General features: G+C 46.8%; 1 protein-coding gene across 15 annotated transcripts in view; it reads left to right on the top strand.

Moving 5' to 3' along the window:
- Nucleotides 1-26540, top strand: part of Ralgps1 (Ral GEF with PH domain and SH3 binding motif 1) — a 231799-nt gene that overhangs the window by 169170 nt on the left and 36089 nt on the right. For all 15 annotated transcript variants that reach the window (XR_012911829.1, XR_012911828.1, XM_075985926.1 and 12 more), the window contains 2 exons: nucleotides 21221-21358; nucleotides 23341-23434. Coding sequence is in view for 13 of the 15 variants with exons in the window: in XM_075985926.1 (XP_075842041.1) it covers nucleotides 21221-21358; nucleotides 23341-23434 (232 nt within the window). In the remaining 2 variants the exon portion in view is untranslated. The remainder of the gene's footprint in view (nucleotides 1-21220; nucleotides 21359-23340; nucleotides 23435-26540) is intronic.

The following is a 26540-nucleotide window of genomic DNA, read 5'->3' as shown; positions in this document are numbered from 1 at the left end:
TACTCCTTCCATGCCACCTCTATGTGTCTGTCCTCCTCCATGCCTCATATTCTTGTTACTGCAAGTTGCCCCCTCCCTCTCAAAAGAGCTTTTGACTTTCAGGTAGCCTCAGCTCAGCAGGATCTCACATGAACACCCATGCTGAACTTCCCAGGGTGTACACCGTCACAACTCTTGTCCTGGTGGTTTTAGGTAATATGACAAGCACTCTTACTTTGATAACTATTTTCTTAATGTGATTATCATGTCAAATCCACAATTTTACAAAGAAAAACTAGGACAGTAGTAGCTGAGCCAACACTTCAGCTTTGGGTTTATACCCCAAAGAATAAAAACTCAGTGTTTGAACAAAAACACAAGCAATTTGCTCATGGGAGCACTATTCATCGTGTCTGAAGCATGAAATACCCATCACTTAGGATATGCTAAATGCCACTTGTGGTGAGTTTTATGGCGCATGTGTTTGACCTCCATTAAGAATACAATAATGAGCTGGCCCATGGTGGTGCTCACCTTTAATCTCAGCATTAGGGGTGTTGAGGGGAGGGGCAGGCTGAGTGAGTTTGAGGCCAGCCTGGTCCACAAGAGCTAGTTCCAGAACAGCTAGGACTGTTACACAGAGAAACCCTGTCTTGAAAAACCAAAACCAAACCAAACAAACAATTTCTTACCCTTACAGAGGACCAGGTTTGGTTTCCAGCACACACATGGCGACTCAACCATCTGTAACTCCAGTTCCAGGGGATCCAGCTTCCTCTTTTGACCTCCGTGGGCACCAGCCACATAAAGTAATCTAAGAATGCTTTTAAAGGGCACAGTAATGCAGGTGGCACAAAGGGAAGCAGAAACAGTGATACTGAAAGAGCACAAGCTAAATCTTACACTCTGGATGGTTTCTGCTTCAAGACACCTGCTCCACACCCAGCACTAATAAAGTGCTTTGTCTGTTGGTCTCCTGGCAGCCTCCCAATTTCACAGACCACAAAGCTGACCTGAGAGCCAGGAGGCACACTAACCCACCAGGCCCTGTGATACCCCAGACTTCCTCCAAGGCATCCTATTGGAGTTTCCCCCACAAATGAACAGTAACTTTCCTAAACTCATTTGTCTCTTATTGAAGGCTGCAGAGTACTCTCTATTCCTGCTTCAAGGGTGAGTTGACATAAGTGAGCAAGCAAGTCTTCCTGCTCTCTGGCAGCCTCTTTGATTTTGAGGCAGAGTCTGGTGTGTCCCAGGCTGGTCTCATATTCACTTTTGTAGCCAAAGATGACCTTGAACTTCTGATCTTCTGCCCCCTAGTATTCTAGGGTTACAGGCATGCACCACCATGCCTCTTTTCTGGGGTCCTGGAGGTCGAATCCAGGGTCTCTTGCATGCTAGGTGAGCACTCTATGAATTGTTCTACATCCCCAGCCCAGCTCAGCTCAGGCATCCTCCTTCTAATCCCACCTTTACCTTGTTCAGTGACTCTCGGACTAGAAGGGAAATCCTGGGAGATGCAGGCTCTCTGTAAATGCTTTTGAACTCTGATGCCATCACAGGTATAATGACTCCTCCTGAATGAGGTCTGGGGCCTGGCTCTGCCACTTGCCAGGTTTGTGGTTTCAGGCATGTTGTATAACCTCCCAACCCTTGTTTTCCTAATCTGGAAGATATATGTAATAACTGGGACAAGGCATGGGTCCCCCTTGTTACCATCACAGTTTAGTCAAATAAGGATCCATGTTACGCCATTATTTACTAACGGACACCTACAGAAGCAGGGCCTATGCTGACCTGGAGAATACAGTGGGCTCCTTAACACACACTTGTTCACTAAAGAAAGGAGAGGCTCTTAGCCTTGGGAAATAGGATGCTAACTCATGCTCTCCACTGCTGCTGCTGTTACATTTCTCATTATTATAGATTTATTGAAAACTTTCATAAAATAGTCCTGACTCTCAAAATAGCCTTTCAAGGTTAAGATGTTCATCCGTAAGCACTGAGCACAGAGACCCTGGTGTGCTATGGTGCATTTAAACGCTGATTACCAGCCTGTTACTGTCCAAGCTACCTCATAGAAACAACCCCTAAAAACCCGGTAGCTAGTGGTATGATACTTTCTGAGAGTCTGCATCTTAAGAATAAGCATATTTTGTGGGAGGCGGAACAGTTCTCACCTAGGTTTGGTGCTTACAGAATTTCTCTTGCTTGAGAGACAAGAATTTTTAGTTCTTATGCAACAGGACTCCCCAGCTGTGACCTGCCATATGGTTCTTTATATATACCCTATGGGGCCAACTCCCTCCTGGCTGTGGGCTTCCATGGAAGGAAGACTAATACATGAGGCATGTCATGGCTGTTCAGCCAGTGACAGACCATAAATGGCAGTGTCTGGTGGTCCTCACTGTATGTCTGAGCTGGTACAGAACTCAGCAGAGACGTAGTGAAGTCTGATTAGTTCAGCCAACTGCTTGGTGAATGAAAAAATTAATACATGAATGAATGAATGAAGTACTGTGTGCCAAACACCTTGTCAGTGTACTGGGATTATTTCATTTTCCACTCAGAGTGTACTGTTGGGGGAAGGAAGGTGGGGAACAGGTGAGTTGATGCCCAAAAGGGTGAAGTTACTTCTGGTCACCCTGGTCAATCTCAGGTCTCCCTGCAGCTTGCGCTGCCCTGAAGAATAGAGAGCTCCTAGCCACAGGGACTTCCCCTTCCTGGGACTGCTGGGCTTGGCCCAGCCCTGGCTTTGGTACATCCTGAGGAGGTAGGGTAGGGAGGAGCAAGTGCTGTCCAGGCAGGCATGGCCCAGTTGGTCCTTCCTATGAACACAACGAGATGTGGGACTGGAGAAGGGAGGACTTGGTGTGGGAGCAGAAGCTAAGGTGTGCATCCACTCTCTGCAGCCTAGGCCTGCCTTTCATGATGTCAGCAGCATCCCTCTGGCATTACTGAGCTGTGCAGTGATGGCTAGGTCCACACAATGCTTCATTTCATCCTTGCCTTGCGGGAGAGAAGGCCTATCTTACCTTTGTTCCTGTTCCTGAGGTCCAAGCATGGTCAGAGGCCAGTGAGGTGTCCTAAGGTCACTGGGAACAAGCAGGGTAAACAGGGCTGCTTGTGGGACAATGCTTTCTCTCCAGAATCACACCTAAGGTACAGTCTTGATTCTGCCACACGCTCACTGTGTAACCTTAGACAAGCCACTTAGACCCTCTGTGCCTCCTTTTTGTCTACTGTAAAAATCAAGACTCCATGAGATAATGCATGGGTTTTAGCTCAAAGCCAAGTGGCCATCATTACCAGCCCTAGCATCTGCTAGCCTTCAGCAGTGCTTCTTCCCTGCTCTCTGGGTATGGGAGCCTCCTTTGAGCCCTGACTCCCCTGGGGCTGCTGTGAGTGGACTGAGGTTTTTCCAGCTCAGTGCCCCGTACAGCCAATACTCTTCCCTTACCATGGTTGCCAGCCTCTATAGATGCTGCCTGTTGGGAGTGGCAGCAGTAGGCACAGCTCTTGCTTCCCATGCTTGCTGTCCATGTAAGAAGTAGGCACAAAGCGCCATTGCCCCACCAGAAGCTAGCCTTCACAGAAATGTTCTGCCTTATATGGCAGCTGTATTTTTCCTCAGAGCCTACCATTAGCACTGGGTCCCTTGCAACCTCAAAGCTCCCAAGTGCTTGTTTTATGACCCGGTGGTGTGGGCAGCCTTCCAGCCTTCACAGACCTCTGGCCAGGCAGCGGACCTCAGTTGGGATCCACTAATGGGGACTTCAGAAGCTGACATCAGCTGCCTTGGTCTGCAGTGACAAAACTCTTCCATTAATTTATATGGAAAAAATGAGCATTGACCACATTTTATGCTATCGGAAATCATGCAGCACTTCTTTGCATCACAATTAGTAAGGAAAAATATTTTTCTTTAAAAAAATCAAGCTGGGTATGGTGGCACAGGGATGTAATCCCAGGACTTGGAGCAGGAGTGCCTGTAGTTCAGGGTCACTCTCTGTAACACAGCCTGGGCTTTAGGAGACCCTGCCTTAAAACAAAAACCAACAAATAAAAATATAAATAAACCAAAGAACTGAAGCAATTGATGCATCACCCGACAAGTACTAACATTTTGTAAGTAAACTGTTCTTCCTGCTCTCGCCTCACACAGGAAGCAGCTGGAAGGATCAGTATGGACTATTTCATATCTCAGCCAATCTGGTAGAATATGAGGTTCCGTTGGAGCAGATCAAAGCCCCAAAACTTGCTTAGAGGGCCAAGGGTCACCTTCATGGTTTTTGCATTTTCCCTTTTCTCTGGACTTCTTTATTTTATTTTAATTCAGATGTTTAGCCAGGATGTGTCTAGGGGTAGGGTTCTTCTGGGGAAGGGCCATACTCTGGTCTGCTGTCCGTTTCCTCGTACAGGCTTCTTCTCTCGCCTTCTCCTGGCACTGGAGTGTCTTGCCAAGTTTGCCTTCCACACCCAGCATGCAAGTTCCCACGGTGCCCTCTTGACCACTTGGCTCCTGTTGCCTCTGATGTTTCAATTCATAGGTTGGGTTTTTGTTTTGTTTTGTTTTATTGTTGTTTTTTTTTTGGTTTTGTTTTGGTTTTGTTTGGTTGTTTAGAGGTTGTTTATTTTTGCAATTCTAGGGATCTAACCCCAAACACTGTGCCACTGAGCCTTAATTCTTACCTGTGGTTTAACTTTTCTGTAGTTCTTTTACTGTTTCATCTATGCCTTGTCTTGTGTCATGTCTCTAACACTCTGTCCCAGACCTTGGACCATACTGTCTGGGGGAGGGACGTGCTCTGCTTCCCCAGCCTTGTGTCACTGCAGATTTACTAGGATTTTTCCATGTGCCCTTTGTTGGGTTTTCAGTTTCCATTGACTGTTTCTTTAGATGTGGGAATCTGTCGGGCTTTGAGGTTTATCAGCAGGTAGGCATTTGGGTTTCCCTCTGGGCACACTCCCATCCTCTCCTGCCAATAGCAACCACAAATAGATGTGAGAAGACTAACACAAAGCATTATACAAGCCCAGGTCAGCTCCTGCCGGGCAGCCTACTGTTACTGAACCCCTGAGACAGGGACAAGCCCAAATGACCTCCCTTTAAAGAGACAAAGCCCAGCGTTGCTTAGTCTCTGTCCTGTACATCTGTCCTAAAATGTGCTGAGCTTGTCTGTAGACCCTACTCCTGCTCACTGAATGCAAATCTTCCATCTCTTAGCTACAGGAATTTTAATGACAACCCTGGGAGGACTTTGCAAGGTATTAGTTACACATCTCCATCCCCTCCTGAAGTTGTTGTTTTCCCAAGTAGCCTTGCTGAGTGTCCACTCTATACAGATGCTCTGACAGCCCCTTCCTGAGTCTCCATGGAGGCCTGTGAAAGCTATGGTAGCACCTGCACCAGTCACAAGTTAGCATGCTAAAGCTTGACTACATGTACCGTGTGCTCCCATACCTTCACTCCAGTGTGCGTGTGGACCTCTGAGTGTCAACATGACTGCAACCACCAGGTTCCTGTACTGGAATCCGAAGTGACCAGCGACCTGAAGCAGACCACCTAACATCTCTAGAGTTAAGGAGACACAGAGGCAGGAAAGGGTACCTTAGCACATGCAGCGATGTCAATGACACAACCATTTTCTGTCTCCTCTAAGGATATTAATTTTTCAGGTTAATATGCTTCAAATACTTCTCTTCATCAGGTTGCTGGGATCAGAGACCATGCCTTGTCTGGTGCACCACACCCATGTCTAGGATGTAGTAGGTACTCTGTGAATATCTGTAGCACCAATACCTTTGCTCAGTGACAGTGGACATCCCCAAATGAGCTGTGTCCTTGCGACTTACCCTTATGCTCTTGGCCTTTTCCAGTTTCCAGCAGCTCTGCTTCCCTACCACTGTGGCCACTGTCCTCACACGAAACATAACAGTGTTACACCAAGTCCTACTGGGACAGCAGCATGCTGTAAAAGAGGAGGAGGTAGAATAGGATAAAATTGGTACTGAACAGACAAAGAAATAGAACAGGTTTCGACCAAATGACCAGGAGTCCAGGGCCCAGGAGTTCAAGTGTCTTGGGTCCACTGTACAAGGGAAGTGAGTTCTGATACAGAAGGACAGATGTGGTCGAGCCTTTCAGTCCGCAGCCTGACCTAGCCAGTGGTAGCCCAGTGGCAGACTAGCCAGAACGCCAGTTTCTTCTGGTGCCCTCTGTTGGTTGGGTTGCAGACTCTGCCCATAGGAATGGGTTGGGAAGCAAGCCAGGCCTGAGCCAGACCTGTTTGAGTAGCAGCTTCTTGTACACAGTACCCTAGAGAAGGGTGGAGCTCTCAGAGGTGGCCCTGCCAGACTGTACCTCCAGCCACTAAAGTAGCTTTCCTAGAACTTCCTGGTGAGGGCCTGCATGTTTCCTTATACCGAGAAGAAAAATGGGCACGCAGAATCCCTAAGCCTTCCAGCTGCAGGTAAGCCAGTGGTGAGCAGAAGCCTAAGGAGGCCTCAGGACGTTTCTGCTGTGAGGTTGGAGGGACTTTGCTCTAAGAAAATAAGGATCAGTTTGGAACTACCTTGACCCCCAAAAGTCTGCCGTTCATTTCCCGGAGAATGTAGGGAAATAGATGACGGGGACCCAGAGCATGGGGTTGGTTACAGTCTCCATTGCGCCACGAATAAAGCTGTCATCCTTGTTATTTTTGCTGTACTTAAAGACTAGGCACTGAGGGCCACAGATCTGAGTATATTAGGGGAAATGGAAAATACTTTGGCGACTAAAACAGCCGTCTGTGAGCTCACTCTCTGGCTGGGATCCTGATGGCCTGGGACGTTTGGGGAGCCTTTCTGTGCACAGTAGCAGATCTCGGAGCCAGCACTGGAAAGACAAGCTCGGGAGTGTTTTCCTTGGCACGTGACATCCATCCTACCCAGTGTAGACAGACGCAGGTTTCCGAGGCTTTCACTTTGGGAGTCATCTTCCATTTCCTTTTGATGACGTTTGCACCTCTGGATACTCTTTATAGCACTCAGAGAAACGAGGTAGTTAGCTTGGAGATGACAGGGCCAACGCTGCCCCCAACAGGGTGACGGTGGAGCAGGGGTGCCTGGCAGTGACAGCTATTCTCGTCTCTTCCACCAGGCAGTAGAAATTAAGGGTCAGATTGAAGAGTTGTCTGTGTGCAAACAAAACCTCAACTCTGGCTCCAATTGGGCCCAATTCTCTGAGCCCTACTCTGTGTGCCTTGATGGTAAGCCTGAAGAATGGAGAGCCAGCACATAGCCTTGACCTATGAGCATGGTCTCCATGCTGTGACAGAAGAAGGGACAGTATACCCAAGAGCACAGGGACAGACAGGAGGGAGAGGGGGTGTATGGATCAGTAGTCCATCTGGGGCAGCCTTAATTGAGCGTAGAGAGACTGGAGAGGCAGCCCAGGGCATCCTAGGGGCAGTAAAACCTTAGTCTCTATTGAGGATAGAAAGTCATCAGGTGAGTGAGGAAGATAGAATGCAGACTGGGTTGTTGTTGTTGGATAGCCCAGATGCAGGGAATGGGGAAGGAGATGAAGAGGTACCTCTCAGCAAATGGCTGTGGTCTTCCATCCTAACCCTGATGACCAAGCCCTCAACCAAGAGCTGAGGATGCTCAAAAAAATCACGTGCCAAAATATGCTTGTTCTCTTGATAGGAAGAAAGGACGGAGGGAAGAAAGTGTCTGCTCTTCCAGGTGAACTTTAGGATGCATTTCAGATTTTGTAAAATATGTGCGTTAACGAGGACACACGCTCCTCCTCACTCTGCTTTAAAAACTGCTCTGCTGTAACCCGAGGGAAACTTAAGAATCATGGCTGTTGAACATTAACCGGGCAGTCATTTGTAGTAATAAGGACTGCGGGGCTGTGTCCCCAGCACCCCAGCAGCCCGGCTAGCTTATGCCCGAAATAACAACACACAAACTGTATTCATTTAATCACTGCTTGGCCCTTTAGCTCTAGCCCTTACTGGCTAATTCTGATATCCGGATCAACCCATCTCTAATAATCTGTGTGCACCGGTCTTACTGGGAAAGACTCAGCGTGTCTGACCTGGCGGCTTGCTTCATCGCGTGCGTCTGCCCAGGAGCGGGGCATGGCGTCTCTTCTGAAGCGTCTGCTCCCGAGAGGAGAGCTGTGGAGTCTGAGCTCACTTCCTCTTCCTCCCAGCGTTCTGTTCTGTTTACTCCTCCCACCTATCTTCTAACCAATGAGGACCAAGCAGTTTCTTTTTATTTAACCAATGACCTTCCTCCATCATTTCCCCTTTTTCGGTTTAAACAACAAAAAAAAAAGGCTTTAACTTTAACATAGCAAAATTACATATAACGAAACAGTCATCAAGTAAAAGTTACAATAATCTTTATCATAACTAAGGAAAACTATAACTAACTATTCTTAACTCCATCAAAGACTCCAGAAAGATACAATACTACCTAAGCAAACAAGAAAAAAGCAACTTTTAAAACTCTAGAAATGACAGAGACATCTCGCTGCCTGGACAGTCACCCAAAGTTCCTCTGTACCATTGGGGCATCCATCTTCAGCCTTCAGGCCCATGGTATCCAGCAGACATTTCCATAAAGCAGGAAAATTCAAAGTCAGTTCAGTCACTATCTGTTGTGTCCTGCAGAATGTCTCGCAGACTCTTTCATGAATCAGGAACCCCGAAAGATCATCTCACCTTAGGCAAGTTCAGTAGTCCTCTCTCTGTGGGTTCTCTGTGTCCAGTTTATGCAACTGTCCAGGCAAGAGCAGTTTCTTGCCCAAATGGCTATCAAACTCAATAAGGATCCTCTTCGATGCCCATCTTCCTCTTGAAGTAGATTGGTGCTGCCAGGAGCAGAGTGTCTCATTGTCATGAAAAGTCCTAAGTTATTAAAACATTTAAAATGCCATATTCTGCAGTCTTTGAAAGATATGAAGAATGCCTATTTAACTGAAATATATCTCTATATATCTAGAAAATCTAACTAACTACAAGCTTGACTATTATTTATGATTATCCATCAACAACTTATATTTCCTAATTATACATTACATTTTAAAAAGAGCTACACAATCAAAATACCTTAATCAAGATCAGAAATACATATACATATAACAAAATTGACCTTAAAATCCATACCAATGTAAATTATTTATATCTATATCATATCCCCCTTTAAATGTAAAAGAACATTTATAAACAATATTTTGGGAACATGGGCGCAGTTTTTTTCTCTCCAAACTGCTTCCTGCTGAATGGGGGTGTCGTTAATTAGGTCTTTCATGGTATAACCTTTTTTTTTTTGTTTAAACAGAAAAAGGGGAAGTGATGTGGGAGTGTCATATATCAATCTGTTGATTTCATTGGTTAAGCAATAAAGAAACTGCTAGGCCCATTTGATAGGCCCACCCTTAGGTGGGTGGAGTAAACAGAAGGGAAGGCTGGGAGAAAGAAGCTGAGTCAGGAGTCGCCATGGTTCTCCTACTCCAGGCAGATGCAGGTTAAGATCATTCCTGGTAAGCCAGCTCTTGGGCTACACAGATTATAAGAAATGGGCTAGTCCAGGTGCGAGAGTTAGCCGAGAAAAGGCTAGATATAATGGGCCAAGCGGTGTTTAAAAGAATACAGTCTCGGTGTAATTATTTCGGGTAAAGCTAGCCGTGGGGGCTGCCGGGTGCTGGGGAAGCAGCCCGCCGCCCTTGTTTCAACAGTCATTGACATCCAGTTTTGCCAGCACAATTTGTTGAAGATGCTCTCTTTTTTCCATTGTATACTTTTAGCTCCTTTATCGAAAATCAGGTGTTCATAAGTTTGTGGGTTAAAGTCAGGGTCTTCGATTCCACTGGTTGACTTCTCTGTTTTTATGCCAATACCAAGCTGTTTTCAATACTGTAGCTCTGTAATAGAGTTTGAAGTCAGGGATGGTAATGCCTCCAGACTATCCTTTATTGTATAAGATTGTTTTTGCTATCCTGGGTTTTTTGTTTTTCCATATATAGTTGATTATTGTCTTCTCCAGATCTGTGAAGAATTTTGATGGGATTTTGATGGGGATTGCATTAAATCTATAGATTGCTTTTGGTAGAATTGCCATTTTTACTATGTTGATCCTCCCAATCCAAGAGCAAGGGAGGTCCTTCCATTTTCTGGTGTCCTCTTCAATTTCTTTCTTCAATGCCTTAAAGTTCTTGTCAAATAGATCTTTCACTTCCGTGGTCAGAGTTACCCCAAGATATTTTATGCTATTTGTGGCTATCGTGAAAGGTGATGCTTCTCTGATTTCCCTCACTGCTTCCTTATCCTTAGTGTATAGGAAGGCAACTGATTTTTTGGAGTTGATCTTGTATCCTGCCACATTACTAAAGGTGTTTATCAGCTGTAGGAGTTCTTTGGTAGAGTTTTTGGGGTCGCTGATGTATACTATCATATCATCTGCAAATAACGAAAGCTTAAGTTCTTCCTTTCCAATATGAATCCCCCTGATCCCCTTATGTTGTCTTATTGCTATTGCTAGAACTTCAAGCACTATATTGAAGAGGTATGGAGAGAGTGGACATCCTTGTCGTGTTCCTGATTTTAGTGGGTGGCTTTGAGTTTTTCTCCGTTTAATTTAATGTTAGCTGTCAGCTTGCTGTAAATAGCTTTTATTATATTTAGGTATGACCCTTGTATCCCTAATCTCTCCAAGACCTTTATCATAAAGGGGTGTTGAATTTTGTCGAATGCTTTTTCAGCATCTAATGAAATGATCATATGGTTTTTTTCTTTCAGTTTATTTATATGGTGGATTACATTGATAGATTTGCGTATGTTGAATATTTTTATTTTTTGATACTATAATATCATTTCCCCTTCCGTTCCCTCCTTCCCTCCTTCCAGCCACTATCATATTCCCCACCTTTTCTCTTTCAATTTTATGGCCTCTTTTTCTTTAATTATTGTTACATAAACACACACACGACCCTCAAAACATACACATACAAGTAACATTATATGAACTGAGCACGGGTTATATTTATGTGTTTACATATATATGTATGTGTACAAACCTTTTGTATACTAACGTGTGTAAATACATAAGCACAGCCCCTGCTCAGCTCTTGACTGTTACTTGTCTGTGTATTTTTGGGGCCTTTGGACAGCCAGCTGGCGCTCTTCCCTCGGGAGACTCTCCCACTCTCAGCCTCATTGCCCTATGGTTCTTATCCGGATTTGAGGCTTCCTGAGCTTGCTCATTCTATGTTAACATGTGTGTTGGTGCTGTCCTTGTTCAGACAGCCATATGGCTAAGACTTTATGGATACACACCCTCATAGCAAACTCCACAATCCTCTGGCTCTTACAGTCTTTCTGCCCCCTCTTCCACAGTGATTCCTGAGCCTTAGATGTAGGAGGTGTTGGGACTATGCTCTACAGCTCTGGGTTTGATTGGTCGTGGCTCTCTTTAATGATCTCCATTTGTTGCAAAGAGAAATTTTTTTGATGAAGGCTGATAACTACACTTATCTGTGTGTATAAGGATAAATATTTAGAATGCAGTTAGGGATTATGCTGGTTTAGTAAAGTGGTGATTGTAGATTCTCCTCCAAGATCCTTGACTTCCCTAGCCCTGGGGAAGTTGACTAGGTTTCCATTACCAGGCATGATTTTCCTCCTGTTGAGTTGGTCTTAAGTCCAACTAGAGAGCTGTTGGTTACCCCCAATATATGTGTCCACTACTGCACCCTAAGGGTTATCATGCCATGCTGGTCATTGTTGTGGTTCGTCAGTGTCATAAGCACCTACTGGTTGCATTCCTGCTTGAGAAGCTTGTATGACACTTTCTGGCACCAGGAAAGCTAGTCCTCGGGGTGGAAGCTTTCAAGTCAGCTCAGGGGATTCTGGGCCCTTTGTCCAAAGTACATGTTGTTTTCAGCAGTGGGGACTTACCTTCCATCTCTGAGGGACTACCAAGGGCAAAAGCAGTAGCCTATAATATTTTGGGAGTCTCTTAGACAACCCTGACCAAAAACTCCAAAAGGTCTTCCAGTGCCTGCTGTTTGGGGTTTCTGTTAGATGGCCTTTGACTGTGGGGAGCATTGTCTGCCCACCTCTTTTCATCCTTCGCGTGACCACTGCGGCTCCTTTTTATACCACCTCTGCCAGGTTTTGCCACAACAGATACACCAGTTCTGAGAAAGGGCTGCGTGTTCTTCTGGCTTCTTTTTGCTCCAGAACTGTTGAGACAGTGTCCAGTTTCCTCTCGAGGCTATGAAACATGTTGGTATCATACTTCTCAACTATAACAACTTTCTCATTGTTAATATTTTTCTTTTTTTGGTTATCAAAAAGTTTATTATCTCTTTTTGACACAATTTTGAGAAGACAGCTTTTTCTATTAAGCATTCATTTCATCTACTTTTTAAAGTTTTTCCTTATTTTTGGTTGTTTCATGCATATATACAAAGAAATATAATCGTATCTACTCCATTTCCTGCCTTCAGCTCCACCCCTTATTCCCCTCAACACAGCCCCTTCCAATTTCACATCTTTTTTTTTTTTAATAATCCACTGACTTCATGTATGTGGAGTGGGCCATCCCTTGGAGCATGGGAAACCTACCAGTGACTACATCCTCAATAAAGAGCAATTCACCCTCCCCAGCAACTGCCCACTGCTTCTCAGGGTGGTGTGGAGCTTGGAGGGCATCCATCCTGTCTGTGCTTGATTGTGTGCAGGCAACCGCAGCCACTGTGAATTCATGGACCATAGCTGCTTATGTCCAGAAGACAGCATGTCACAGAACTCTTCTCTGTCCTCTTCCGTGGTGTGCCCTGAACCTTTGCTGCAGGGTAGAGATGGGGGGGGAGGGGCTGATCTCGAAGTCTATTGTTTTCAGCCCTTTGACATTCTACATCTCTCCAGTGATGCCTGCCCACTGCAAAGAGGACCTTTTCTGATCATGACTGAAAGTAGCTCAGGCCCATGGTTAAAAACATGGATTTTTAGAAAACACTTTTAAAAACGAATCGCAACTATTTTAACTTCTACCACACTTGGAATCATATCCCCCTCTCATCCCTAGTTGTATATTAGTCTTTTGAACTTCATTTCCCCCTTCAATCATACGTATTAAAGACTCAACTGCTTTTTTTTTTAACAGGATTTCTCTGTGTATCCCTGGCTGTCTGCCCTAAGACTTACAGAGATCCGCCTGCCTCTGCTTCCCAAGTGCTAGAATTAAAGGCGTGAGCCACCACCACCAAGCTTTTGTTTTTTTTTTCAAAATTAAACTTCACCTTTATTTATCACTTCTGATTTTAAAAATCCACGGGCAACAAGACAGCTCAGTGAGGAAAGGCCCTTGCGCCAGGGCTGACCACCCCGCTCCATCTCCAGGCCTCGCGGTGGGAGGTGAGAGCCTGCTTCTGCAAACTGTCTTCTGACTCCCTCATGTACATCAAGTGTGCAGATGCACACACATACAGAAATGAATGTAATCTAAACTTTCACGTTATTATTTCTGCTTTTGTGGTTTTACTTGTGCTCCTTTTGTTGTCTTTCTTTCTCTGCCGCCCCCTTATATCTAAAGTGTGGTGTCAGCATTCATGGCCACATCTCTTTCTCTCAGTCATATGTGGACAGTTTGTGATTTTGTTTCTTTCTTCTGAGAAATTTGATGAGTTTTTTTTCTTCAGCATAGTTATTTTATAAAACTTGTTTTCCCCCGCAGGGCAGAGGAGGGAAGGGAATTGCTCCAGACCCCCAACCACATGGTTCTGATGTGGGAGGTATGATTTCTCCCAAAGGACACTTGGGGCTGGGTACACCAACATGTCAGCTTCTTTTCTTTTGCCAATAAAGTTATTGGAGGATCAAGTGAGATAGTTTACACAGCACAGTGTCCAGCGCAGAACAAGGCTAATAACAGTAAACAGATGTGCGCCTCACCTTCCGACTGCCATCTGCCCCCTGGCCCATCTGTGCTCCATGGATTTCTGCTGACACTTTCTGCCTCCTCACACCTGAGTGAGGAGCCTGAGTCTGTGTCTTCCTTTCTCCTGGGGAAGTCTGAGGGGTTTGACTCTCCTGGACCTCAGAGTTCTGTCCAGGCTACCGGATTTTGCCCACGTGCCTTTGCGATCATGAGTCACAAAACAGACACTAATGAGACCATGTGCTGGGCCGGAAACCATGGCTTCTCCCTACCTGACACGTGACTTCCAGTTCAGGCCCCTTGCTGAAGGCCTGGGAAACATTTTTCTTCCTGACAGTCAGAGGCCACAAACTTCCCATAAGGCTTACTCTTTAAATGAAAATTTATTCTGAAGTTCCCGCTCTGCATGATGCATGTTAATTGGCAGGCATTAATTAATGCAATCATATCCAACTTCTCAGAGAGCCAGGGCTGCCCGCAGACAGTGGGTCTGCTTGGTGATGTCTTAACACACCAAACCAAACCAAACCACACAAAGTCTAATGAGCAGGCATGCTGTTGTTTCATTTGGAACTTACCAGGATGGTTATGGGTGCAACCACACAAGTATAGCCCCAGTGCCAACTCCTCATTTCTGAGTTCTGAAAGTCATCTTTTCAGGCAGAGTAAAAAGAGCATGGAAAAAAGTCTTTCATTTCAGATTTTGAAAAAGAGAACATAGAAAGCGGTAATATGGAAAAGTGGCGCCTTCTCCTGCCGGGCAGGTTTCTTTTCCCCTCGACACAGCAGAAATTTCCATATTGAAAAGATAGCCATATGAGAAAAACCAAAACCATCCTCGGGCTGGAAGTGAGACAAGGCAGGGATGAGAGAACAAGGGGGCAGTGAGTCGTCCCTGGGCTTGTGGGGAGCCGGGCCAGCTGTGGGCCCTGGCTTAGCTGGGCTCCCAGCCCCCAGCTTGCAGAAGGCTCTGCACACCACTAAGCCCAGTGCTGTGGGGAAACATCTCCTTCGTCAGGTACACAGGTGGCACAGGGCAGAAATGAAGTCTAGGGAACCATTTGCCTCACAGAGGGCTGGTTTGCGAGTGGGCATGGTTGTGGAATAATGCTGGCTGGCCACGGTGCCCTCAGGTGATGGGCTACAGTTACATTCCTTACACTCCCAGCTTAAACTGGGACCCTCTTCCTTTTGCCATCCCATGCCTCGCAGTCCCTGCCCTAGCACTGCTCTCAAGGTAGGCCTGAATTCCCACCCTGATCTGCTCTCAAGCTGTGGGAACTTGGTTCACTTCTTTTTCCTCCTAAGCCTCAGTTTTCTTACATGTGCAGTGTGGGCAACGAGAGCCCCTGTCCTGAGGTGTTGCAAAGGGTCCTGAGACCAGCAGCCCCTCCTCCCTGCATGATAGACAGTGGCTATTCCTATCACTCAAGCTCCCCCTCCCTGTGTCAGGGCCTCACAGTCTAGCCCAGTCCCTTGGCACCACTCATCCCCACGGCAGCCAAGCCAATGGCTGGTCCAATTACTGTCTGTGGTGGTGGGCCAACAGCAGTGTCATCTGCTGCAGTCACTGCCTAAATAAGAACAGGAGCAGTACTATCCCAATCCAGATGGACTCCCAGCACTGGTCCAGCTGCAGGGTGGTCCCATGTGGCTGGTGTCTGGGTGCCTACCATCCATGGTTATCCAGACCATCCCACTGCTACTCCTAGTGGGACTGTGTGGTAGATCTGGGTGGGCTGCTGACGTGCAGACCAGAGATGTGTGCCCAGGCAAGCCTGATATGGGCAATAGGAGGGAGTAGCCACAGTCTGGAGACTGTTAATCCCAAAGTAGAAATAAAGAGGAGAGAGCCATAGTGTGAGTGCCCCCTCCCCTGGTTCAGCTGTTATGTGCCCCCGTCCTGCCTCATTGGCTTCCAGGTACTGCAGGCTGCTGGCCGCAGTGACACAAAGACTAACATGGCAGTCGGACAGAGCTGTATGTGAATCCTGCCTCGGTCACTTTTCCACTGTGTGACCTCAGGAAAGCAATGTGGCCTCTTCAGATTTCTGTCCCTTTGTCTATAGGAGAGGGACAGTGGTTGGCTGGTGGAAACATTGTCCTTACACAACAACAATCTGGCCACACTTCTGAGTTTAGGACCAGGGATGTAGTAAGTGCTTAATAAACATGAGCCATTGTCTTTTTTCCTTTTTTCTTTTTTCCTTCCTTTTTTTCTTTTCTTTCTTCTTCTAGTTTTTTTTTTTTTGACAGGGTCCCATGAAACTCAGGCTGCTCTTACCTCACACTCACTAAGTCGCTAAGGATACCTGATCCTTATGCCTCCACCTTCAGAGTGATGGGATTATAGGCGCGTGCCTCCATGTCCACCTCATGTGGTATCAGGGAGCAAACTTAGAGCTTCATGCATTCTAGGCAAGCACTCTGCCGCCTGACCTGCAGCCCCAGCGACCCCTGCACTCGGTGATCTTCTCTTGAGTTGATGTCTTTCCTCAGCTACAAAGCGAGGCTATGGGCTAGGTCCCATAAACACACCTCCATTCTCAGAGTCACTGAGCAGCTACACGTGTTCTGCTCTGGGGACCCACTCCAGGAGCAGGGAGATCGGCTCCCAGGCCTTGAGGTCTGATAGAGTCAAGGGACACAAACAAGCATTGGTTTATGTTTTAGTTATAGAAATATCTTTCGTGATTGGCTAATACAACATAGAAAGGACTTCCCTGGACTCATGCCCTGTTCACAGAAGTGCACCACTTCTGCAGCCATGTTTGAGGGATGCAGGATTGTCATGTATCACTATAGGTTCTGTCTTGGCTTCACAAGATTCAGGTCTCCCCATTTACTCATCCTGTCCTCACCACCATGACCTTAGTCTAAATACTCAGGGCCTGAGGTGCAGGCAGGTGCTAGAGTCTGGGTGTTTTTGCAGAAGGGACGATGGGCTGCCTTATTCCTAATGAGCCCCCACCCTTTCCCCTTCCCAAGGTATGCCAAACTAACTCCTCTGGCCTTGGTTTGTGGAGTACTACTCAGGAATGAGGCTCAGTGTCATACTGTCCTTTTGGTGCAACATAAGGAAATCTCCAAGTAGAGCTTTGTCTGAGCAAGGGGCACTCTGTGCTTTGGAGACCAACAGAATGATCATGGGAGCTGCAGCCAGGCAGAGCTGGTGGGGATCCAGTGCGCAGCGGGGAGACCCTGTGCAGCCGTCATCTCTTCAGTCTCCTTCTCTCAGAAGGGAGGTCAAGGAAGGACCGGTGCTCCACAGTAGACCCTAGGAAACCTCAGTGTCGTTCTCCCTACCCCACCCCCACCTCCGCTCTCTAGTCCCTCTCTGGGCTAAACTGCTGCCCAGCCTCTGAGTCAGCCAAGCTGGAGCCTGCACACAGCATCTGGAACCACCTCACCCCATGGCCCATGGCCCTCCACCCCCACACAGCACTGGGGGATGCTTTTTGTTGTGGTTGCAGCCATAATGGGATTTTCAGGATTGCCATTATGGAATCCTCAGGGAGGTAACTGAGTTAGATTTTTTGAAAAAGAGGAGGAAAAGCAAAGTTCAAGAGAAAGAATAAATCTGTGAATTCAAACCCTCTACACTTAGGATGTCTGTTCAAGGAAAATGATTCCTAATTATTAAAATCTGGAAAACAGTAGGGAAGGAAACAGACATGGCTCCCAAGAGGAGCGACAGCAGATGCTTCTGTGATTTAATGGTTTCCCGGAACAATGTGAAGCTATTTTAAAAGCAGACGAATGACTCATGGTACCCAGTACTCAAGGTCCTCTGTGGTGGCAGGAAACTTGGAAGGAAGGAAGGCAAGAGGAGGAAGCCTAGGTTCCATTCCCATCTCCATCATTTACCAGCTGTGTGACCTTAGACCAATTTCACATCCTCTCTGAGCTTCCTTTTCCTCCCTTACAGAGTGGGCGTTTGGAAGGATAAAAAGGAAAATGAGCATGTGCCTGGCATGGTGGTTCACACCTTTAATCCCAGCACTCAGGAGTCAGAGGCAGGCGGATCTCTGTGAGTTCAAGGCCAGCCTGGTCTACAGAGCGAGTTCCCGGACAACCAGGGCTGCACAATGAAACCCCGTCTAAAAAACAAACAAAACGAAAACAAAAGAAAAAAGAAGGAAAAGAGTTAATGAGCATGTGAGGCTTAGCCCAGTGTTTGTCCATCCACACGAAACTCAGACGTGAAACACCAGAGCAAGTCTGTGTTTGTAACAATACTTAATCTACTAATACAAACTCCTAAGGCTACAAGTTTTCCTCTGATGGACACTTTGACCAGAACTATACTTTTGAAATACGGTGTTCTAATTGTTGTTTTTTCAAACAGATCGCTTTACAACACAATTATATAATATATGAAAATATATACAGTGCATGTAAAATATAACTATATAGTACTATATTTGTCATTTGTAATAGTTGACACTGGTCAGGATTTAGTGCAAAAACATTTTGATACAGTTACCTTGAATTTTATAAAGCTAACGTCATTTTTTTGATTATGAAGGTCCCTTTAGGGTTTACTACATTTAAAGTCATTAAATGTAGAAATCTTACACTTTTTCAAATATTTATTTTGTTATTTTAAATTAGATGTATGTGTGCACATGTTGGGGCATGTGCATGTGTGGAGGCACCCACAGAAACCAGAGGTGTTGAATCCCCTGGAGTTACAGGCACTCATGACCTACCTGTCATAGGTGCTGGGAGCCAAACTTGGATCCTCTGCAAGAGCGGTGCACACTCTTATCCATCTCCAATCCCAGAGATGTTGAAAGCAAAGGGAGAGCCTTGAAATCCTGGGTTATGGGCACGGAGGACATCAGATATGTGCCTGGAGGTGACCAATTCAAGTGGAAAGCTTTGGCAAGCATTGTATTTTATACAAGTACTGTTTATGTTAAAGCTATGCAGACAGATTTTTTTTTAACTTTAGATCTATTTTTAACCTAGAATTTTCTTGTGTGTGTGCACTTCCAGTGGTTGGAATATTTTCTGTACTTCACTCCTAGATGGAGCACAGTAAAGTCAAAGAATGCGGGGAACGTGGCATTGAGTTTTTGGAACTCACTGGCCTTTCTTTATACCATGTAAATCAATGTCTGTGTTCTGTACCTAAAAAGAATTGTATTTTTAGTTGTGGAAGAAAAACCTCACAGAGACTGTGGAAATAAATGGCTTTGTGAGTGAAGAGCTTGCCTGGGTAAAGCACGAGGGCCTGAGTCTGGAACCTTGAGCACCCATGTGAACAACAGAACCCAACCAAACCTGGTGTGGCAGTGTAGTAATAGGAGCGACGGGGCTGCATCCCCAGCACCCCGGCCGCCTGCACGGCTAGCTTATGCCCCGAAATAATTACACGGACACTGTATTCTTTTAAACACTGCTTGGCCCATTTCTATCTAGCCTCTTCTAGGCTAACTCTCGCACCTGGACTAGCCCATTTCTAATATTCTATGTAGCAGAGCTAGGTGCGCTTACCGGGAAGATTCTAGCCTAAGTCCATCCTGGGTCGGAGCTTCATCGCATGCATCTTCCCGGGAGCGGGGAGCATGGCGTCTCTCTGAGGCGTCTGCTCCCGAGAGGAGAGCTGTGGAGTCTGAGCTCACTTCCTCTTCCTCCCAGCACTCCGTTCTGTTTACTCCACCTACCTATGTTCTAACCAATAAAATGGGCCAAGGCAGTTCCTTTATTAGCCAGTGACCTTCCTCCATCATGGCAGCGTGCAAAATGGCAAGCTCCAGATTCAGTGCAAGACCTGTCTCAAATCATAGGGTGTAGAGGGACAGAGGACACCCTGATGTCACACTGTGGCCACCACATGCATGCTCATGGGAAAACATATCCTCCACATATGCATATGCACAGTAAACCTAAACTTGCTGGGTTTGTTATGGCGTTATCTACGCACACCTGGATCTATACATCTTTATATGTATGCACATGCGCATTCATACATGCAGAAGAGGCAAGCCAAGGCTTCCTAGTTTTGGTTGTAGCACCCCCAGATGACTGTAGCTGTTTTTTGAGACAGGGTTTCTCTGTAGCATTTTTTAAATTCACTTTTTATCCCTGGTAGTTTCTTGCTTTATGTGCTTAAAGGTGGTTTTGTTTCATGCATAGAAATTTGGAGTCACCGAATCTTGACCATCAAGTATGTTTCCATCCATGTCAGTTGTTTCTCTTTGCCATGATCATGTTTTTTCTGTCTCCAGTTCTGCTTTGCATTGCCACTCCTGCCTAGTCCCTTGTGTATGGGGGGTATAGTATTGTCAGTGCTCTTGGGCGCTCCTGGAAGGACACGCCATCCAGTTTTCTTTCATGTTTCCAGATAATCAGCTGACTCTGTGTCAAGTCAGCTGAGAATTGTGGAGAGGCTCAGCCCACAGAGCCAGCCCCTGCTTTCCACCTTTTACTCAGGTGGGTTGTCTTGGAGCCTACCCCCAGCTCATCATTAGCCCACTGGAGTCCTGTTCTTGCTCTACATCTTATTTCCTGTTAATATCTCAGAAGACATCACTGTCTACCATTGGTTTTGTTTTTGTTTTTGTAAAGAGAAATATCTCATTCTTAATGTCTTTCCTTCCACTAATTCATAATTGTATGTATGTGTGCGTGTGTGTGGGAGAAGTTAGACAAATATCTAAATAAGTAAAAACCACAAAAGTTGTTCTCCTGGGCATGGGAGCATAGAGTTAGGTATTAATGACAAAGAGGTATAGCCACCTGTTACTTTCCATTTGGATTATAGGTACAAAACCTTGTTGTTGACTGCTATGCAAATTAGACATGCTACAATCTGCCAGCATCCATTTTGGTTGTTGCTCAAATGTTTAACATATAGTGAGCATGAAAAGAGTTAATCAGAATTAGAATTCAAGTCCAACTAGTATGTTCAGTCTCCACAAGTTGCTCTTTCTAACTTCTTGCAGGGGGGACTGTTTAACCCCCAGGGTTTGTGATGCACCCTACTGAAGGCGAAGGCGTAAGTCACAAACAATCCCACACTAGTTTGGAATTATGATTAATAGAATGGTCATTTATTTAAAGGGGAAAAAACTTACACCGTCCCAGACAACAGCCCTTTGCGCAATCAGGAAGGGAGTCTAGTCGCCGGAAGCTGAGCAGGAAGTAAGAGAGAGAGAGGAGAGGGAAGTGGCTGCTTTTTTAAAGGGAGAGAGACCACGCCCCAGTGGGCTGGTATCTAGGCGGCTATTGGCTGGAGGAGTGGAAGGACCTCCCACAACACCCTACCATAACTCAATGTGTCCTTTAATCCTAGGAATCTACCTTCTGGATTTGATCTACATTGATTCTGCATACCCTGCCTCTGGCAGCATCATGGAAAATGAACAAAGATCCAACCAGATGAACAACATCCTCCGGATCATTGCTGACTTGCAAGTGTCCTGCAGCTATGGTTAGTATCTCACCACTAGGACTGTGAGAGCTTGCCTTGTTGATCTGGATCCGGTGCTTTTGCCACAAGAAAGCTCCAGAAGTCGGGTTATCCCCACAGAGCTCCCTGTGGTACTGTCTTGAGCTTTAGACATGGGCTTGGCCTTTTATGCATCTCCACAGATCCTGCAAATTAGATACCTCTGTCATTTCCTTACACAGGGAGCTGTTTACACATTCAGTGAGAGGCATGGTCCAGGTGTGGCTGGCTCTGGGTCATTTATCCTTAAAAAGCCTAGTAGGAAGCTCCCAGATAACTCTTCTTCGAGCAAATTTGGGACCATATTCCTTCCATTTGTGGCCCTTCCATCTGCTCCATCTGTGAGAGCTTGCCTTATTGATCTGGATCCGGTGCTTTTGCCACAAGAAAGCTCCAGAAATCGGGTTATCCCATAGGCTCTGCACTAGGGTAGCAGAGACAAGAAAGAAGCTGCCAAGGGTAGTTTGTTGACCAGTCTTACAAAGGGAGGCCAGGCCATGCTGTCTAACTGTGGGCCTGAATGGAATGGGGCAGTGATTTGGTAAGCAACTGGTCAGGCTCCAAATGCAAAGGGTGAGCATGATGCCTGATGCCAGGAGTACACAGGCTTACTGGAGACTTCCTGTCCCTGAGAAGTTAGAATGCCGAATGGCTTGTCTGCCTGGACACTTGGTGTGGCACCTAAATGTGAGTCAGGTGCCCCAGTCGTTTGTGAGAAGGAACAGTGATCCAGGAAGGGAGTCAGCAGTGATGGGGAGAATGGAGAGCAGAGCTGGAAACGGGCCTCTGCTGCCAGCATTCACAACAGGATAAAGGAGTAAAAGCCTGGGTGCCCCAGAGGGGTGTGAGAAAAGCCAGCCCTACCTGTCGTACACAGGGTGGGAGACAGCTGACCGCCTCTACTTGGGAGGACCACAGGAAAGCCACAGGCCGTGTCATCGCAGGCACGACAGGGTCTGCAGTGTAGGCCAACTCTCCTCTGGGGCCTGTGTGTCCTAGAGCCTTCAGACGCCCCAGCATTGCCTGCTGACAGCAGAGCAGCTGCAGACTCAGACCTCAGAGTACACACCAGGGGGCAAGTCTCAGGCTGCATCCTGAAAAGTCACTTCCTCCTCTTCATTCCTCGTGTGACAATAGGGTCACACATGGTCCCTGGCCCTCAGCAGGTGCCAGAATTTTCCAGAACCCAGAGCAGGTATATTCTTGTCACTGTGCTCTAGATTTGTGCCAGCTGCCACCAGCTTGAAGAGCAGATGTCATTGTCCTCATTCAGACATGATGACACCACCGATGACTTAGAGAAGCAGAAATGACCTTCAGAGCCTCAAGACTCGGAGCCTGAAGGTCATGGCCCCTGCTGCTCTTCAAGACATTTCCCTCTCCCCAGCCTCCCTTCTTTTGTGTCTGCCCCCTTCTCAGGAGGAATGCAGTGACAGTGCAGGTCTGAGGGGAGTGACAGAGGTGACAGTGTGACTCAGGCCTCAGAGTCTGCAGTAGAACCTGGCTTGGACACCTCTTGGTGATAGGACTTTTGCATATTGCTGCTGTCTCTCCATCATATGATGGACAAACCCTTTTCCTACACAAGACAGATGTCTGCTGTCTGTCACCTAGTGCAGAGAGCACGCCATCTGGATTGGACTTCTGCACTGGCTAGGGTGGCCTTGCATTCATGGCACACAGGAGACAGTGCAGCACCATAGCTGGAAATGTGCTGGAGGCACAGACATGTGATCCTGCTCTGTTCTGGGGACCAGGGCTCCAGCTTGCCCCAGCCTTAGCTTCTCTCCCTCAGCCAAATGCTCGAGGTCACTTTCCATAGGGCAGAACCCAAACCTGACCACTCCCCCAGGACCTGCCGCAAGGACAGTGAAGCAGCCTCAAGAAGTCAGGTGTGTCTGTGTCAGCATTCTCTGGGCTGGGGGAAAAAGTCAAGCCTCTGAGTTTTGTGCCCACTTCCACAGATCACCTCACTACCCTACCACACGTGCAGAAGTACCTGAAGTCTGTACGCTACATTGAGGAGCTCCAGAAGTTTGTGGAGGATGATAACTACAAGTAAGTCGCTGTCTCCCTAGCCAGGCCCACTTGCCACTGCTGTCCTTAGCACCCAGGTGCCTGGAAGGGTCAGGAGTGACCTACAGGGCTTCCATGCCCCACCAGAACAGCCCTCAATACCTGCTTTTGCCCCAGCCCCTCAGGCACAATCCAGGGAGATGGTGTGCTCACCTTCCCATGTGGCCTGGGAAACACCTGTGAACTCCAGCCATGCGTGGGGCAAGGTTGGTACTTCAGCTCTCACAGGGACTCTTGGCACTGGGTAGAAGGTCAGCTGACCATATTCTCAGGACAGTGTTCTCTAAGGACCTGTTTCACAGATGGATGAAACAGCCAGTCTCTGGGTCTCTCAGCTCTGCAGGGCTTTCCATTTGGCTCTAGCCAAGGGCCCCAGCACAATCTCTGTGCCTCTGTGAACAGATGTATTTCTCAGAAAGGCCCAAAAGGCCCTTCAGCTCATCTTCTGTTTGCCCTGCTCCAGTTTGCAGTTCTTCCTTCCATAGTGGCCCCTGTGTGTGCGTGCTCAGTATCTGAAGGCAGAAGAGGGCTTTATTCTTTGGTCAACTCTGGCTGCCCATTTGGGCCGAACATACTCTTGACTCAGTGCTTTCTCATATAACCTGACATCAAGGAAAGTCTTAGCCATCTTGTGAATGATCATTCGTTACCCGAGTGTCACCCTCACAAAACTTTGACGTCTCATCTCACGGACTGCTTCTGTACACTGTTTCTCTGACCCTGCTATCTAGTGCCGTCTAATCCCTTGCAGTTTTATGTCTGAAAGCCTGCTCTTGCATCATCTTGGTCTGTGACAATGATCCAGAGCCGTTGTTGGGACACCCCACCTGTCCAGTGCAGCAGCAGTGGTTCAGAGCTCTGACTGTGACTCGGGTCTCAGGGTGGGGCCTGGAGATTGGCCTGCTCTCGCACTCCACTTGAGGCCCTCATCGTCCTCGCTGTTGCTCTCCCATCATTCATCACAGTGAAGAGGGGTGCAAAGGTGTGATCTAGCGCAGAGTAATGGGAGGCTCAGAAGAGGGCCAGAGGTCACCACTAAAAAGGCATCTATTACAAAGGGGTTCATTTTATTTACAAAGCGCTTGCTGTTCCTGAAGAGTGGCCCGGAGTGTGAAACTATTCCCACTTAAGTTCTGGTAGAATGTTTTCCATTCATGTACCAGTCTTGCCATTAAAGAGACAGTAGTTTTTCATTAACACTAATATGCTTTAAGGAGAAAAATGGCCTATAAATACTTGTGAACATGAGACAATCCTTGGACAAGCTGCAGATTATGAGTAATTAATCCTTCCATTCTGAGTAGAGCACTGCCCCCGCCCCCAGCCCTCCACTAAGTAACAGTCAGCCCAGGGCTCCTAAAGGCTCTTTGTTGAACCAAACTGGGTAAGCCCAGGGAGGAGGGCTGCCTTCCTGCCCAGGCCCCCAACCATGGAGGGCCCCCTTTCCAAGTATATCCTGTTTCTGAACAAGATATGGTGGGCAGGGCCTGTGATTCTGCTGGAGTGCTGAGTCCTGTGGCCACCTCACACCTGGAGGTGGCTCCTCACCACCAAGGATGCAAGAACTTAGGACACTGGTGACCTCGTACTTCTAATACCTTGTCATCATCTGCCTTGAGAGAGAGACTCTACCAAGTGGCCCAAGCTGTGTTTTCTCTCTTATCTGTTAGTCTGTTATCAATTTAAGAAAAGTGCCCCAAGTTCTCACCACTTAGGAAACATGGCCACTAGCATGAAGTAAGCAGCACTTTGAACACTTGGCTATGTATGTAAACTTTATTTACATATAGAAAGGGGTGGGTAGGTGAATGGATGCAAGGGCAGAATTTACTCAGACTGGATCATATTATCCTTGCTATTTGATTAAAAATCTTAAATTTCTTTTAATTCAACCAGATAAAAAGGAAACAGAAATAAAAGGTAAGAAACGTTCACTCTTTAAGTTAATGTTTATTCACTGTAATACTACAATGTATTATTTCCTGGGTCTGCCAGATGGCTCAGTGGTTCATGGTCTTGCTTACTCCTCCAGCAGGGGAGTTCAGTTCCTAGCACTCACATCTGGCAGCTCAGAACTACCTGTAACTCCAGCTGCAGAAGATTGAGCACCCTCTCCTGGCCTCCATGGGCACCTGCACACACATACATATTACCACACAGAGACTCATATATACACATAATTAAAAGTTAGAATAAAAATATATTTCTTAAAAATCTTATATAAGACTCATGAATGACAGGAAATCTATGAAGAGGCCTGAGTCTGGGTGTTTCCCGCGACCAGGTCATTACTGTGACTGTCGGTTGCCTCAGGTTATAAAGAGGACACTGCTGGCCCTGTCCCAACCTAGGCTGCACTTGCAGGATTTTGTTAGTTGCGCTATGCATGGACCCCACACTCCAAGTGCATACTACGAAAACCACGCTTGGGAATCATAATTCCTGCTGTTCTGTGTTTTTAATGGAATTTGGTTCTTGTGACCTGTTGCTCCTCATCCCCTGGGCCTTTATTTTAAATCAGTCCCTTACTTAGCAGGGTTCATCGGGATCTGGGGCCTCCCTTCTCTTGGAGAGCTGATTAATCTGAGCTTGGTCTCCTGGGTCCCCCTCTGCTTTTCTCCTGGTCTGTAGACCGGACATTGTTGTCTCCTGACGCTGGGTGCTGCTGCTGACAGTCTCAAACCTGCCTGGTTTTTTTTTTTTCTTCCCCCTTGCTTTGCCTGGTGGATAAAGAAGTCCATGAAATTCAGGAGCTCAGCAATAGAAATCCTCAGAGGAGCATGCTCCCTGACCTCCAGGTCCCTTGGGTGCCTTCTCAGCTGCAGGCCAGCCCCCAGTGGTTATGCCTGCAACTGCTTCCACATCGTTCTTGGCTTCCACCTGGGCTCCTGTGTTGGATGTTCTCTGCCTGCCTCCTCCTTGAGCTGCTTCCCAACAGCTGTGATGGGCACCTCAGTCACCAGCAGTCCCCAAGCAATCTGCTTAGAGAGAGGTGTGCAGCCAGCCCTGTCTGGTTTCATCTTTGATGTGTTCTGCTGTCCTGAGTCTCCCATCTCATTTAATTCCTTTGTCTTATCACCTTGATGTT

The sequence above is a fragment of the Microtus pennsylvanicus genome, chromosome 9 (assembly GCF_037038515.1).
Source record: "Microtus pennsylvanicus isolate mMicPen1 chromosome 9, mMicPen1.hap1, whole genome shotgun sequence".
NCBI classification, from domain to species: domain Eukaryota; kingdom Metazoa; phylum Chordata; class Mammalia; order Rodentia; family Cricetidae; genus Microtus; species Microtus pennsylvanicus.
The sequence above is the reverse complement of the archived record's forward strand: the minus strand, read 5'-3'. Positions and strand labels throughout refer to the sequence as shown.